General features: G+C 36.4%; 1 protein-coding gene across 4 annotated transcripts in view; it reads right to left on the bottom strand.

Annotated features, from left to right (window-relative positions):
* Positions 1–14144, bottom strand: part of Slc26a7 (solute carrier family 26 (anion exchanger), member 7) — a 149950-nt gene that overhangs the window by 35849 nt on the left and 99957 nt on the right. For 3 of the 4 annotated variants that reach the window (XM_013512844.1, XM_005381772.2, XM_005381771.2), the window contains exons 10-11: positions 7773–7850; positions 6522–6617 (exon numbers count right to left, since the gene is read on the bottom strand). In XM_013512844.1, the coding sequence (XP_013368298.1) occupies positions 6522–6617; positions 7773–7850 (174 nt within the window). The remainder of the gene's footprint in view (positions 1–6521; positions 6618–7772; positions 7851–14144) is intronic. The other variant, XM_005381773.2, reaches the window with a different exon arrangement.

The following is a 14144-nucleotide window of genomic DNA, read 5'->3' as shown; positions in this document are numbered from 1 at the left end:
TTTTAGATCAACCACCATGAAGATTATTATAATCTTATTTACAAGGGGCCACTTATTGTGAAACCTAAAATGTCAGAACCAACTTTGTTCCTGGGAACATTTTTTAAAAAACTGGAAGAAACTCTAATTCTCTTCTAGCTGGAATTTCAAAGTTGTACTTTGCTCATCATTTGAAATTATAATTGCAATAAGATACTGTAGTAAGTTGGCATTTCTAAGCTCAGTGCTACAAAAAATGTTAAAAGCAACTAATTTGTGAAATCTAAAACATTGTATTTTTAAATACAAATGCTGAATTTATCAAATAGTAAGTTAACAAAATGCTTCTTTTCTCCTAAATAACTTCCATCAGTTTGTTCTTCATGCAATTCAAAGTTGATTTACATCTGTTCCAGGACTCTCTTATAAGTGTTTAAAAGCATACTTTTAAAGTATCATCACTGAAAAACACCTTCAAAATATAATTTAATTTCATCAGCAAATGAAAGAAAAACTACTCAGTAACCTAAAAATAACATAAAATTGTTGGCAGTTGAGAGCGTAGACTTTTTTCTCCCCAGGCAAGTTTAAAACAACGTTGTTGTTTTGTTTTTTTTTTAAACAGGGTCTTACTATTTAGCCCAGGCTGACCTCAAACTCATGGCAATCCTTCTGCCTCAGCCTCACAAGTGCTAGGATTAGAGGCATGTGCCACCACGCCCAGACTGAAACAAATATTTCTAAAGAATATCTTTAAACCTGAAATGCTTTTCCTTTGCCTGTGTCATTTATATACAGACCAAGCTTGAGTGATTCTTGATAATAGGCTGTCTGGAAAAGCTAAGCCTTGGGAGGCAAATGGAGGGGTTTTAATGTTAAATTCCTTTTGATAATAAAAGACACATACATTCTAGAATAGAAGAGCAAATACATTTTAAATAATTATCATGTTAAGATCTATCCCCTAAAAATATAATGCTAACTTATTATTTGAAATCATCCCCAGCCCATCTTCTCATGGATTAGGACACTGAGATGTTTTTCCTCTAGTCACATGAGGCAGTAGTTGTTTCCATCTTCTGTTTGTGTATGGTGTGTTTGCCTTCCTAATTACTATGATCACATACAAAATCAGAATGCAAGTTTCCGATCATTACTTTAACTTCCTATGAGGACTCTGAGTCTTACTCATCTTCAAATGTTAAATGAACCTGCCTGAGTGTGGCACAACAACGTCTTACCAAGAGTTTTTGAGTCTAACGCCTCCTGGCAACTTTCATAATTCAAAATGACATAGGGGACTAAAGATGTTGGCTCCTGCCACTTAAAAACAAAAAAACACAGAGCCTGGAGGCCAAGATTCAGTAGAGCAAACCAAAAATTTTGGTGCCATCTGGTTCTCTTTTTAAAGCATATTTACTCTCCCATAACATTATTTATTATAAATCTAGCTCTCTAAATGCTTAGTTATTTCCTAAGGCTACGTTTATAGCTTTGAAAAAATATCAAATGCAAATTAATAACACAGGTCAACAAACAGTTTCATTAGAATAAGTCCTACAGTATTTGGTAACAATTTCTGTTAAAGAATGTTGGTTATCACAGTTACCAGGAATTAGCTCTTGTCTCTCTGTGCCTTTCTTCATTATCAAAAAATAATAATTTAGCACTCAAGAGTCCTCAAACACAAAGAAACCCTAAAGTTAACTGTGAGTATAAAACATAAATTCCTGCTTCTTACAGAAAATGCATCAATGTAAAAAGCACAGTTTAGCAGCTATTGGACTACCTCATCTTCCTTGAGCAATCTTTTTGAGGGAGAGAGCCATATGATTATGTTATATAAATCTGTTCAGCTACACAGACTCAGTCATAGGCCTATGAATATAACCTTCATTTACATTTCTATTTCATCATTGCTTTACAGAGGGTTTTTGATCAACATATGAAAGTAGAATCAATACTAAACTATAGGGGCTGGGGATTTAGCTCAGCGGCAAAAGCGCCTGCCTGGCAAGCGCAAGGTCGTGAGTTCGGTTCCTGGTACCGGAGAAAAACCAAAAAAAAAAAAAAAAAAAAAATACTAAACTATAAAAAATTAAAATGCTTCTGATTTTTCATGTGATGACTACTGACACGATATTTCTAACTTTAGAACTTCAAATTATTTTATATATACATGGTCATTCTCATTAATTTTGCTTTCATGATAATATATGCATATTCTATTGAGTAATCTAGATATTATGTTTACTGGATAATGTCAATCCCCCCAGAAGTCTATAAAATTTTTTTACTCCAAATACTACGTGAGGATCATACCCCAATAACCTATGACTTTTCACTATTGAATTACTTGGTAATAAGAGATGTCTATTCACTCCAACTAAGAGGCCATTGTCAGGTTTACCCCGTGTGGCACTGACTCGTCACGTACCTGTCATATCCACGTCCCTTTTCTCTGTCTCACTCTTTGCTCACATCACATTGCCTACTACTCCAGGCTCTCAACTACTAATTCTAAGCAGTAGACTACCAGCTCCAAGATCTAAAAATATTTTTTTCAAATTCTTCATAAAACACCTTCAAACCCAGCAGGTCTAAATGTAAATTCATTAACTTTATCCCAAAATCTACCTTCCTTCCAAAGTTCTCTTCCAGTTACAATGCTAATACTCTTCCATAGACTACAATCAGAAATACTAGAATATTATTCTATTTCTTTGCCTCTTTCATCTACTTGTCCAATAATTTCCCAAATCTCTTGGGCTATTAAACAAAAATGTATGACTCCACATCCTTTTCTCAATTCACTGACCATGCCTTACTTCACATTTTCCTGTCCTTTCTCTAGCCTATTTTGAAAGCTCCCTACTTAACTGTCTGCTTTTGTTATCTGCATTCTGAACTACTTATTGCACTGCTACCACAATTATCTTTCTAAGATTAGACTTGGGCACCAAATTTAGCTAATATAGTAAATGCATTTGTATTCTACTCCTTTATATTGAAATAAAGCAGAAACAATATGAAATGAACCTATAAAGGAGAAAAACAGCTTCAATTTAAAAGAACATGTTCATAACTTTTACCTACAAAGTAAGATACAGGCCATTCAAATACTGAAAAATATGGATAATAACCAAGGAGGAAGCTAGAAACAAATAAATTAATTCTCAGAGTTCTATTAACTACAGATTTCTGCATAAGCATCAGAATCCTGAGAATACTATACAATAGTTTCTTTGATAAGAACATCTAGGGTCAAGAGCTTATACATTCTATGGCTAAGGTTGGGTCACCACAAAAGCAGGAAATGCACCCATAAAGATTTATTTGGTATCACAGAACTGCAGTGCAAGTCAAATGCCATTAGTATCACTTATAACATAGTTTCCTAACCAAAGAAGACTATTAGCGATGAAGTAAGATTAAAACTAAAGAAGAAACAAGTACCATATCATAAGAAAATCAACTACAACAAGAAACACATGTCAAGATGACCTAGCTAAATCAGAACTGTGGACTGATCCAGCTCACTTCCTGTCTCCTACCAACCCACACTGTTTTTCATTATTTTTCATTGCAATTCTCAAGGAATTATCAAGGAATCTATTTATAGAAGGCAAAAAATGAAAAAAAGAAAAACATTAAATAGAGACAAAGAATAGTTTCAGACATGTAATAGACATCTTGGGAAAAAAACCTCAAAAGACATCTGAAAATTTAAAAAAGAAATAAATTATTTAAAATTTTAAATTAAAGAAGACTAAAGGATTTAAAATCAAGAACTTAGGGAATAAATTGAGTAAGAAATTAAAAACACTACAGAGATAAAAGTAATACTTAAAAGTTAAAAAATGTGTTCTTTACAACTAGAAATACAAAATTAGAGGTATAATAAATAATCCAAAGAAATGTATAGAGAAAAAAGACAAAAAGAATTATAACAAAACATATAAAGATGAAAAAAAGACAAAGTAAAATCAACAAATACATGTCATTAGGAATATAGCAGAACAAAACTGAAAAATATGCAAAGATATATTAGAAGAAAAATGTCATAATTCTAGATTCTGAGATGAAAAGGGTATGTGATGCTCAGAAATTTATCAGCCACAGAAACATTCTGACAATAGCACCAAACTTTGTGGGCAGTAGGAATGAATGTTGTTGAGAATTTATAAAACAAACTCTGACTTCTACCTCATCCTTCAAGGACTGAATACCATGCCACGTCCAAAAGAACCTGAGAGAACAGATTTTAGACTCAACCAAAAACTTCCTTCTTGCATAAAAATCAGGTTATTATTCTCTCTCTCTCTTTTTTTTCTTTTTTGGTACTGGGAATCAAACTCACGACCTCATGCTTGCCAGGCTGGCGCTGTGCCACTGAGCTATATCCCTGGCCCCAGGTTATTATTCTCAAAGTGGAATAGCTTAGGGAGTATAAAACACATGGGCACTTCCTTCCTTAAGAACTACATGATGATGACATACAGAAAGCAAGAGATGAAATTAATAACTCAGAAAAGAGAAGCTACTCTTTTCAAAGACGAAAAGTGACCACTGAATGTATTTCAGTAATAAAATTCTATACTTTCTATAACCACATGAATGATATCATCTTCTTCCAATGATGTTCCTGACTAGAAACAGATGTCAGTCTAGACTGATTCGCAGTATGTGATGAGTTGCTGGTAAAGACTAATTCAATTGCCTGAATATTTTTCAAAATTTTTTTTTCCATTGAACTTCATTGTCTTAAAGCTTCTTCCAGGGCCTTCCTCATTTATTTGCCCAAATTGTTGAAGCAGTTTGCCAATTGCTGTATACTTGTTTAGTGTGATCTACCTTCCTAAAATTATTCAAGTGACCTTTTTAAAACATAAATCTTCTTTCAGTGGTACTCCACTGTCTTTAGAATGAAGGCCAATCTTCTTTGTAGAACGTGATTGTTCCTTCTCAATCCAACCCATTCTTAACTTTTCCAACCTCATCTGCCACCACTCCCATCCTCATACTGCATGTTCCATGAATGCTTAACATCTTGAACTTTAGAGCCAGACATCTTTTTTTTTTTTTTTTTTTTTTTTATTTCTTTTTCCAGTATGGAGAACCAAACTCACGACCTTGTGCCTGCCAGGCAGGCACTGTGCCGCTGAGCTAAATCCCCAGCCCTAGAGCCAGACATCTTTATAATCATCTGTATGTCTCTGCATACCAGGTAGAGCTTCCCCAGGAATAGCTACTCATTCTAATCACTTCTTAGAAAAAGACTTCACTTCCATTATCTCTTCTACTCCTAAATGAAAACTTGTGTTCCTTCTAAAAACCTTTGCATCAGGGTTATCAAGTAGCTTGATGAATAAGCTTGCATCGTCTCATTTTTCTCCCTTGAGTTACTTCACACATACCACCTTAGGAAAAGGTCAGGAACCTGCTTCAGCCTGGCTAGGTGTATCATCTTGGTCTACCTATCAAGCACTACTCCTTTAAGTCTCAGTTCATACTTCAATTCTCCTGTGAGTGTCTTTTGTCTTAACCAGTACAAATTAATGTACTTGTCTCTACTTTCCCCTGCACTAAGTTTATATTTTTACTTCCAGGTCGCGTTGTATCATGTTTGCATAATAAATTAGTGTTTCTGAGCCTGCTTCCAGAAAAAAGAATTAGAGTCTGGAAAGGGCAGGGGTTGCCTATTCATCCCGACATTCTTCATGACACTTAGTAATTTACTTTGGTAGGGGATCAGTCATAGTCAGCTTCAGGAGCAGAGCTGTGAAAGAAGGACCAGCAAAAATAATTCCCCAAATTCTCACACAACAGAGGATCTGATGGAGAGGAAATGCACAGATAATTATGTTTCAATATGTTAAATGCCATGAGAGAGCTAAATAAAGGGTACTCATGAAATACTTCACCCATATGGGAGAGGGAGAGTTTGGATGCTTTTGCATAGGCAGATTTTTCTAGGATGTATGTTAAACATTTGTTACTTAAAACCACATTTTGTTGCTGTTCAGTATAATTTAATTTGTCTCCAGCAATATTCTATTAATGATATCCCCTCATTGAAACCCATTTGAAAAACAATTCACAATTTTTTGTATATTTAGAGTGAGTGTGGCAACCAGTAAGATGCCTACCCTATATTTATGTAGCACACATCATTAACGATTAATGCTATTTTTTTCATGCATACTATAAATCATGGTATTTCTGTTAGTGTGAATTTACGGATGAAATTTGCTTCCAGAATCAATTTGTAATGTAAATTGGGTGTTCCCAAGCCACTCAAACTAATTAGAATTTCTTCACAAGTTCTCAGAGTCCATTTCCATCAGAATTTCGCAAAATTCTGTTTCTGATAAAAACGTATTTAATGTTTTTATTAAGATTTTGCAAACAATGAGGGGTAGTTTGTAAAGTAAAGAACTCTCAAATGGCTAAATCTGTTTTCTGCAAATAAAAATATTAAACCTTATGGTAACATGTGCTTAAAGCAAAGAGGAAAAACTCTTGATCAAATTTCTACTTACCCAATCAATTTTATCCACATTCCAATATTTCTTTAAATCTCGGAACTGTATTAGCATTCCCTTGAGTCCCACAACAATAATGCTTGCAAGAACACACTACAAATAAAAAAATAAGTTGAGAAGCAGCAAGATAAAGATTTTATCTGAATTTAAAAGAACCAAGGTATTTTTATTTCTTTGTTTTTAAAATGGATATTGCAGAAAAGTAGTCATCAATTGAAAAACTAAAGTAATATTTGTTTTGTTTAGAACTACCTCATTGTACTTCAAGAATATAATATCAAATTTGGGAAATCACAAGTTAAATTTTGTACAATTCTTAAAAAAAAAGACAGAAATAAAAAAGGAAAAGTAGTAAATTAAAAGGGTGAATACCACAAGGCTAAAGGTCCATTTAACTATAATTATTCACTATCATTTGTGTGTTTACTGCAGAAATGTGTTTGCTGCAGAAAAATACATATTTATATCATAGATTTCTTTATAATTGCCTTGAATATCAATTATCTGGTTTTTACCTAAAGACATTTATAACCCTCTTGAAAAGTTAACTTGATTATTAGAAGATCATTCTGTGAAATGATACATTCCCACAGTACCAATGAACCATTAGAAAACAAATGACCAAGACTGACTCCTTTAGGACCAGGAACTTCACTGGGGTCACTTGGGTGCCTGGAGTGTTTAAAGAGCAAAGCGAACCACTGGCACTAGTGTTCTGAGTCACACACTATGTGAAGGACACATCAAGGGTGGGAGGATGTCTTGTTTCCTATTCCATTGGCCATATTTTCTAACAAAGTTCTGATAAAATTCTTCCAATGTCTACCTGTTCTTTCTTTCTTTCTTTCCTTCTTCCTTCTTGGTACGCCGCTAGGGACGAACCATAAGACCTCATACTGGCACGCTAGGCAAGCCCTTTACAACTGAGCTGCACCCCCAAACCCCAAAATCTACCTTCTATAGTAAAATATTTCTACTCCCTCTCTCCAGATCAGCACAGAATAATCCTAGCTCTCTACCTTACCTTTTCCATATGTGAGATGAAGAATTAGAAGACACTACAGTGTCCTCTCATTTCTCCCTCACCGCATGTGGCATCTTTCCACCCCTCCCCTATTCAACTTCTACTTATATAAGATGGTTTTCAGGTTCAGAATTACTGAATTGACCCTCCCCCAGCACTTTATATGCACTAATCCTGGTTAAAGGTAGTATTAAAAAGTAGATAGTGAAAAAGAATTACAGTACCATGGGCAGCCAGTACAGCAAAGGTCCTATTGCATAGATGACTATAAGGATGAAAATGCAAGATATTAGACAAGCCACCTGCAAAATACAAGACAGACAAAAAAGAAGGCCTTGAAGTTTTTATTATTCCAAAGGTATGGGTGGTGGTGGTGAGGGGGAATTCTTAATTCATGTTGATTAGAAGAAACACAGCGTTGGCACATCATTGCCAAATGGTATAGACTGTCACTATCTATATTTTGCAGCTGTGGGAGGCCGAACATGACAGCTGACAAACCGGTGCAATCAAATTAAGTCAGTGATGAGAAAAAGCAATTCCACACAAAAGAATAGGGCACCATTAACTTTTATCACACACTGCAGCAGTGGCTTTCTGTTGTTGTTGAATAGTGAAAGTAACATCTCAATGAGGTTCTTTAGCTCCTTGGTGTTGAGCCTGACTCCTCTGCGTATTTCAGAGGGTGTTTTGGGGGGAATAACTAAACAGGCAGATTAGAGTTTCCCTGTGTTGATGACAAATTTAAAATGAACCTCTCTCTCTCTTGTTCTTTGTTAGTAAGGTCTTTAGTTTATGAAGTGGTTATGGGAGATTGTAGGCATTGTCTCTCACAATGGCAGACACTTAATTTCATTAACCCTGAAGAGTCATTGCTGTTATGTTCTAATGCACTCAGCCTGCTGAGAAAGGGCAATTCAAAATACCTGACTCGTACAGCTATGCTCCATTTGATGAAGAACCTGATTTCACATAAGCAAATGCTCAAGGCTTTGTGAAAACATTTGGGCAAGCTGTCATCCTAACCAGAGAAGAAAAGACTTCCACAAGACTGAAATACACCTAGACCATAATTATGGAGATGTCAAAAACAGTTTGGACTAGTCAGAATGACTTAAATTAAAAGTAAATCTATGAACAATCAATTTCAGTAGTTGGCAAGGACTCAGAGCAACTGGAGTTCTCAGGCATCGCTGTTGGTAATGAAATAAGGAGAAACCACTTTGAAAACAGTTTGGCAGTTTCTTGTAAAGCTATTCACTCTCTCACTTTAGAGAAGGACATCCTAAGAGGAAATAAAAACATATGCCCATGTGAATATCTTCACATAAATATTTATACCAAAATACATAAATGTTTGAGAAGTCCTCCAATCGTAGCACACCCATATAAGAGAATACTCTAGGTAACAGAACATGGATGAAAATCAAAACCTTTAGACCAGTGAAGGAAGTTAGACCTAAAAGGCTATCAGCTTCTAAAAACAAATAAAAATTATGGGATGCCAAGGACTGGAGGGGTCACAGGGAATTAACTGCAAAGGGGCCTAAAAAATTTTGGGAATAATAGAACTGTTTTTTATCTTGATTATGTTTGTGATTATACAATCATATACCTTTCAAATGAAGTGACCTATAAAACCAAAAAGGATGATTTTACTACATTTCAATATACCTCTATAAATCTTAGCTTTTCAAAAAGCAACTGGATAAGTAGTCTGAGGCAACTTCTTGCATATATGTGTATCTGCCCAGAATCACTTCAGCACCAGCACTGGTCCTGAATCTGGTACTGCTACACAGTACATGTGTGGAGGGAGGCCGGGGAGAGGCAGAGCAGCTATAATTATTCAGTTAACAGGTCATTCAAATAGACATTAGGGGGCCGGGTGTGGTGGTACACGCCTGTAGTCTCAGCACTCAGGAGGCTGAGGCAGGAGAATCGTTGCAAGTTCAAGACCAGCGTGGGCTACAAAGTGAGCTCAAGGCCAGCCTGAACGGCGTAGCAAGACCTTGTCTCAAAAAAGACAAAAAAAAAAAAAGAAAATAGACGTTAGGATAGACCTTGCCATGTTGGCAGAGGTTGAGGGAGTCTCTTCTCTTCTGTATTTAGTAGAACTGATCAACAGCACATCCCAGACGGTGTGAAGGAGAGAACTAATTCTTACATACAAAGTAAATCTTAAGTGTTTAATGATCATCCATAAAAGGGTTATAGTATACCAAACTATTACTATACTAACCATTTTAGAACTTCTTGGTGATTTTACATAGTCAAGAATTGTTTTAAACAGTAAAAGAAGATGCTAACCATTCTTCTAGCTAGAAAGATCTAGGTGTTGGTGTGCAGGTCACAAGACATATTCAGATACCCAGGAAGTGACAGTAAGTCCATTTTTTATACAGAAAGAAAAAGACACTAGCTGCTAAGTTTGTTTCAAGACAAAAGACAATGGCATGCATTCTTTTGGTGGGACTTTTTACTCAAACACTTATAATGTACTTAAAAACAAAACCCTCAGCCTTAGGAGTTACAATAATTAAGCTAGAGCCAAATTCCTTCCAAGGATATGAGCCACGGAAAGGCCATGTGACGTGTTCAATGTCATAGTTAGGGAATTTAAAAAGCACAAAGGCCACATGAAATGCATATTGACCTAGGTCAAAATCCATGAAAGTCACTGCATGTTTTAAACTTTCTTTTAATTGGATTTTTATTCACACCAGCACATCCATAACAACCACCAAAAACTACAAAATGATTTGCAGAAGGTTAAGTTGATTAATTATGAATTTATGTCCTCCTTGTACACTGAGAATTTGTTCTACCTTTTGACAATGAGGTGACGATGGACCTCTGTGTGTTCAGCAAAAAGTGGGGACACTGCACAGCAGAAAACAGACTGAAAGGAGGAAATCACTGTTTGTTTATTCGTTTTGTAGTACTGGGAGTAGAACCCAGGGCCTTGTACACACTAGGCCAATGCTCTACCATTGAGCTACAAGCACACATGAGGAACCGTCAGAGCTGGAGCAAAATTTTTTTCTTCTCTCGCCTTAAAGAATAACACCCTAGTACTAAAACAGAAGGTAAAATCGCAACTTCATTTTAAAAAGCATATTAAAATGTTGATGATAATTCTAATTATATAAATATGTATATATATTGAGTGGATTCCAAAAATATGTTTACTTTGTGTGTTTTGTTTCATTGTATTCATAACTTGTGCTTTCTTATGACTCAAAGTAGGACAAGCATCATCTGACTCTGATTTTAAAGTAATGCCTTTGATTTCCAGCGTTGGTCATGCAGCGTGTGCAAAGGTGCAGCGGCCCACAGATTTATGTGGTGGTATGCAAAGCGAGGCTTTTCTGGTTCTCACAACCAGCTAGAGATTTTTCAATGCTATACTTTTGAGTAAAACTCCAAATGTTTTTAATGCTCTGAGATATATTGCAATGCACTGAAGCTGTCATAGAAATTAATAACTCTATGCAAAAACAGCATAACTACACTTATGCTTTTGTCTAAGTACTCTTTATTTTCCTTTATGCAGAAGACAAGCAAAATCTAAGCATCTTCTTAAGTTCCAATTAGCCTTTGCTTGTAATTAGTACAAATGAGTTCACACCCTTAATTATCCATAAACTAGCCACTTTCCAGCTATTTTACTCTTTTTCCATATCATACTAACTAAATATCCAAAGATATCTTTTTGTTTTAAAATTATACCTAGCCATGTTTGAGTTAACTCTGCATTACAGTTAACGAAGTAATGTGTGTTTTCTTCTTGTTTTATTTTCAAATACTATGTATGGTGCACATTCCCTTACAAAAACGAGCGTGCAGGCATTAGAGTTCTCCCTAGCTACATATATACTCAGTTGGAGGAAGAGTCAGATCTATTCAGTTCCTTCCTAAGTAGTTTTCAAATTGTAGATCAGAGCTCACTAAATGAACAGCTTTGTGGAAGGCAGTGGAATGGTAAAAGAGGCAGGAAACGAGAGACAGAGACAGAGAGACAGAGAGAAAGAGAGAAAGAGAAGGATATTGAGCAACTAAAACAAGATTTTAAAAGCTTAAAGAAGATGCAAGCAGGGAGCCAAATTTTGAAAGAATGAAGAAATACAGTTTGGCAAATTAGAAACCAGAGGCAATCCCAGCGTTGCAGAAAAACACGCCAGCTGTTGTTTTCAGTTGCGGCTGCGACACCTCCGCAGCAGATGCCTTCTCACCTCCCTTGTGGTTCCGCGAGGCCTCCTGAGGTCCCTGAAGAGCACTGGTGTACCTCCTCCGTCAAAAGTGAAGAGAAGCACGGAGAGGAGAGCCAGGGCTGCGGAGAGCCCTCCACAGCTAGCAAACCTCACGGGGAAGGAGGGAAGGGAGCCATGAGGCTTTCACTTATGCTACTCCTGTAGGCGGCTCCAGAGCTTTCTTGCTTGGCCTGTCTTTGGATTTCACATCGAAAGGGAACCCTGCACAAAGGGCTTCTACATGTGGGGGACAGAGATGTGGCTGTGTATTTGACCACAGTACTTGGCATTACATGATCAGTGTCTTTTGTTATTCCTCTAATAAGTTTTAATTTTTCTGATGCACTAAAAGGCATTACCTTGGACTCACTAGTATAAAATGTCTCTAAATTCACTGTCTGTGTCTCCTGAGCACCTGAAAGGGGCCAGTCCATATTAATTTAAGCTGCAAATGGAAAATACATACCAGGTTTCTAAGCCTTGAGACAGAAGAATGTAGGAATATTGTAAATAATTTTTAGATTTCATTTCAAAATTATAATGTTTTACTCTATTGGGTGAACTAGAGTTTATGCAACATGTGAGGACTTTATTGCAGATCAGTTTTGCCAAGGGCAAAAAGACTATTGGCCCCAAGCAAGGGGTGAGAGCATGTTTCACAAGGGAGTTCAGGTAGGGGAGGGGGCACTGCCGAGGAGGGTACAAAATTTTGGGTCTCTGAGTAGGAGGTCTAGGGCTAGGTGATAGACAAGGGGGTGTTGGGTACAGGGGTTGCCGGCAGACACAGCATGTCTCTCTCTTTTTTTTTTTTTTTTTTTGGTTTTTTCAGGTACCGGGAATTGAACTCACAACCTCATGCTTGCCAGGCGAGCACTGTGCTGCTGAGCTAAATCCCCAGCCTCAATCTCTTATGGTTCTTGTGGAATCAGCTCTCCACAGGTTGAGCTGTGTAGGAGAGCTGCAAGCTGGTTGAGCTACAGGGGAGAGCTGCCAGAAGCTACTGGCTTCCTATTGAATGCAGAGCTCCAGAAGGTGTGGATAACAGATCTGCTTGGGGAGTTTTTCTCTCCTAGCTGGGCATGGGTTTAGTTTCGTGATCTGACATAAACTAGTACAACCTCTACAGAAATCAGTGTGAAGATTTGCCAAAAAATCAAAAACAGAAATACCATTTCATCCAGCTATGTCACTCTTCAGTATACTCCCCAAATACATATAGCACACTATAGTCACACGTTCATACCTGTGTTTATTATGTCACAGTTTGTAATAGCTAAGCTGCAGAAATGACCTGGATGTCTGTCAACAGACAACTAAAGAAAACATGGCATATATACACGAAGGAATATTACTGAGATATAAAGAAGAAAGGACATAGAATATTACTGAGTTGTGAAGAAGAAAGTTGTGCCATTTTCAGGAATACAGATGGAACTGGAAATCACCTTGTTAAGTGAAATCAGCCAGACTCAGAAAGTTAAATATCACATGCTTTCTCTTACATGAATAATCCAAAAAAAAAAAAAATGGGGAGAAAAAAGGAAAGCAGAGGTGGAAGATTGTTAAGAAGGAAGATGATGAGGGAGAGGGAGAAGGAGGTAATGGGGCCAAAATAATAAAAATGTTTTATGTTTGTGTCAGTTTACCAAAATGAACTTTATTATTCTGAATTTCTAACATGCACTAAGAAAATAATGAATTCTAAAGGCAAAGAAGTTTACGCCAATGCACATGATGAACCTATACCTGAAATCGCTAACTAAAAAACAATCTGTCAGGTTACTTGGTGCCATGTACACAAATTTCTGTATGGGTGTCACTCCTTAGCTGATTATTTGTCAGATGATAATACATTCAAATTGGTTGCTGCTTCCCTTCTATTTCATGGTGCATTTACACGTTTATGTCCCACTTCAGTATCAATTTACATATATTTCTCTTTCTCCTAGGGTCACAAACTATATACCTTTCAGATTTATTCTGGAATAAGCTTTAAAAAAAGCAGTTAATACAGAATATATCCCTAACATACGTCTGAATTAGCACACAAAGTGTCTCAGAAACTCTCATTCCTATTTTATCCTATTTTAAACAAGAAATGTTTTAATAATGAGTAACTATTATTGTTAATTTCTTATGACAAGATACTCATGAATTTTCTTGGAGTTGGGTTGGAGTAAATTTATCTGGATTCAAATTCCAGTTCTACCACTTAGTATCTCTGACACCTGGGTAACCTACTTCAACCTTCTTCCCTTCAATTTCCTTATGCAGAAACCGAGAATGACAGATCCATGACGTGGTTTAGATTGGAATCCCCCCTAGTTCCTCATGTGTTCAGAG

This window comes from Chinchilla lanigera, unplaced genomic scaffold, assembly GCF_000276665.1.
Source record: "Chinchilla lanigera isolate Chin_1 unplaced genomic scaffold, ChiLan1.0 scaffold00016, whole genome shotgun sequence".
In the NCBI taxonomy this organism is placed as follows: domain Eukaryota; kingdom Metazoa; phylum Chordata; class Mammalia; order Rodentia; family Chinchillidae; genus Chinchilla; species Chinchilla lanigera.
Note: the sequence above shows the minus strand (reverse complement) of the source record. Positions and strands in the feature narration are given on the sequence as shown.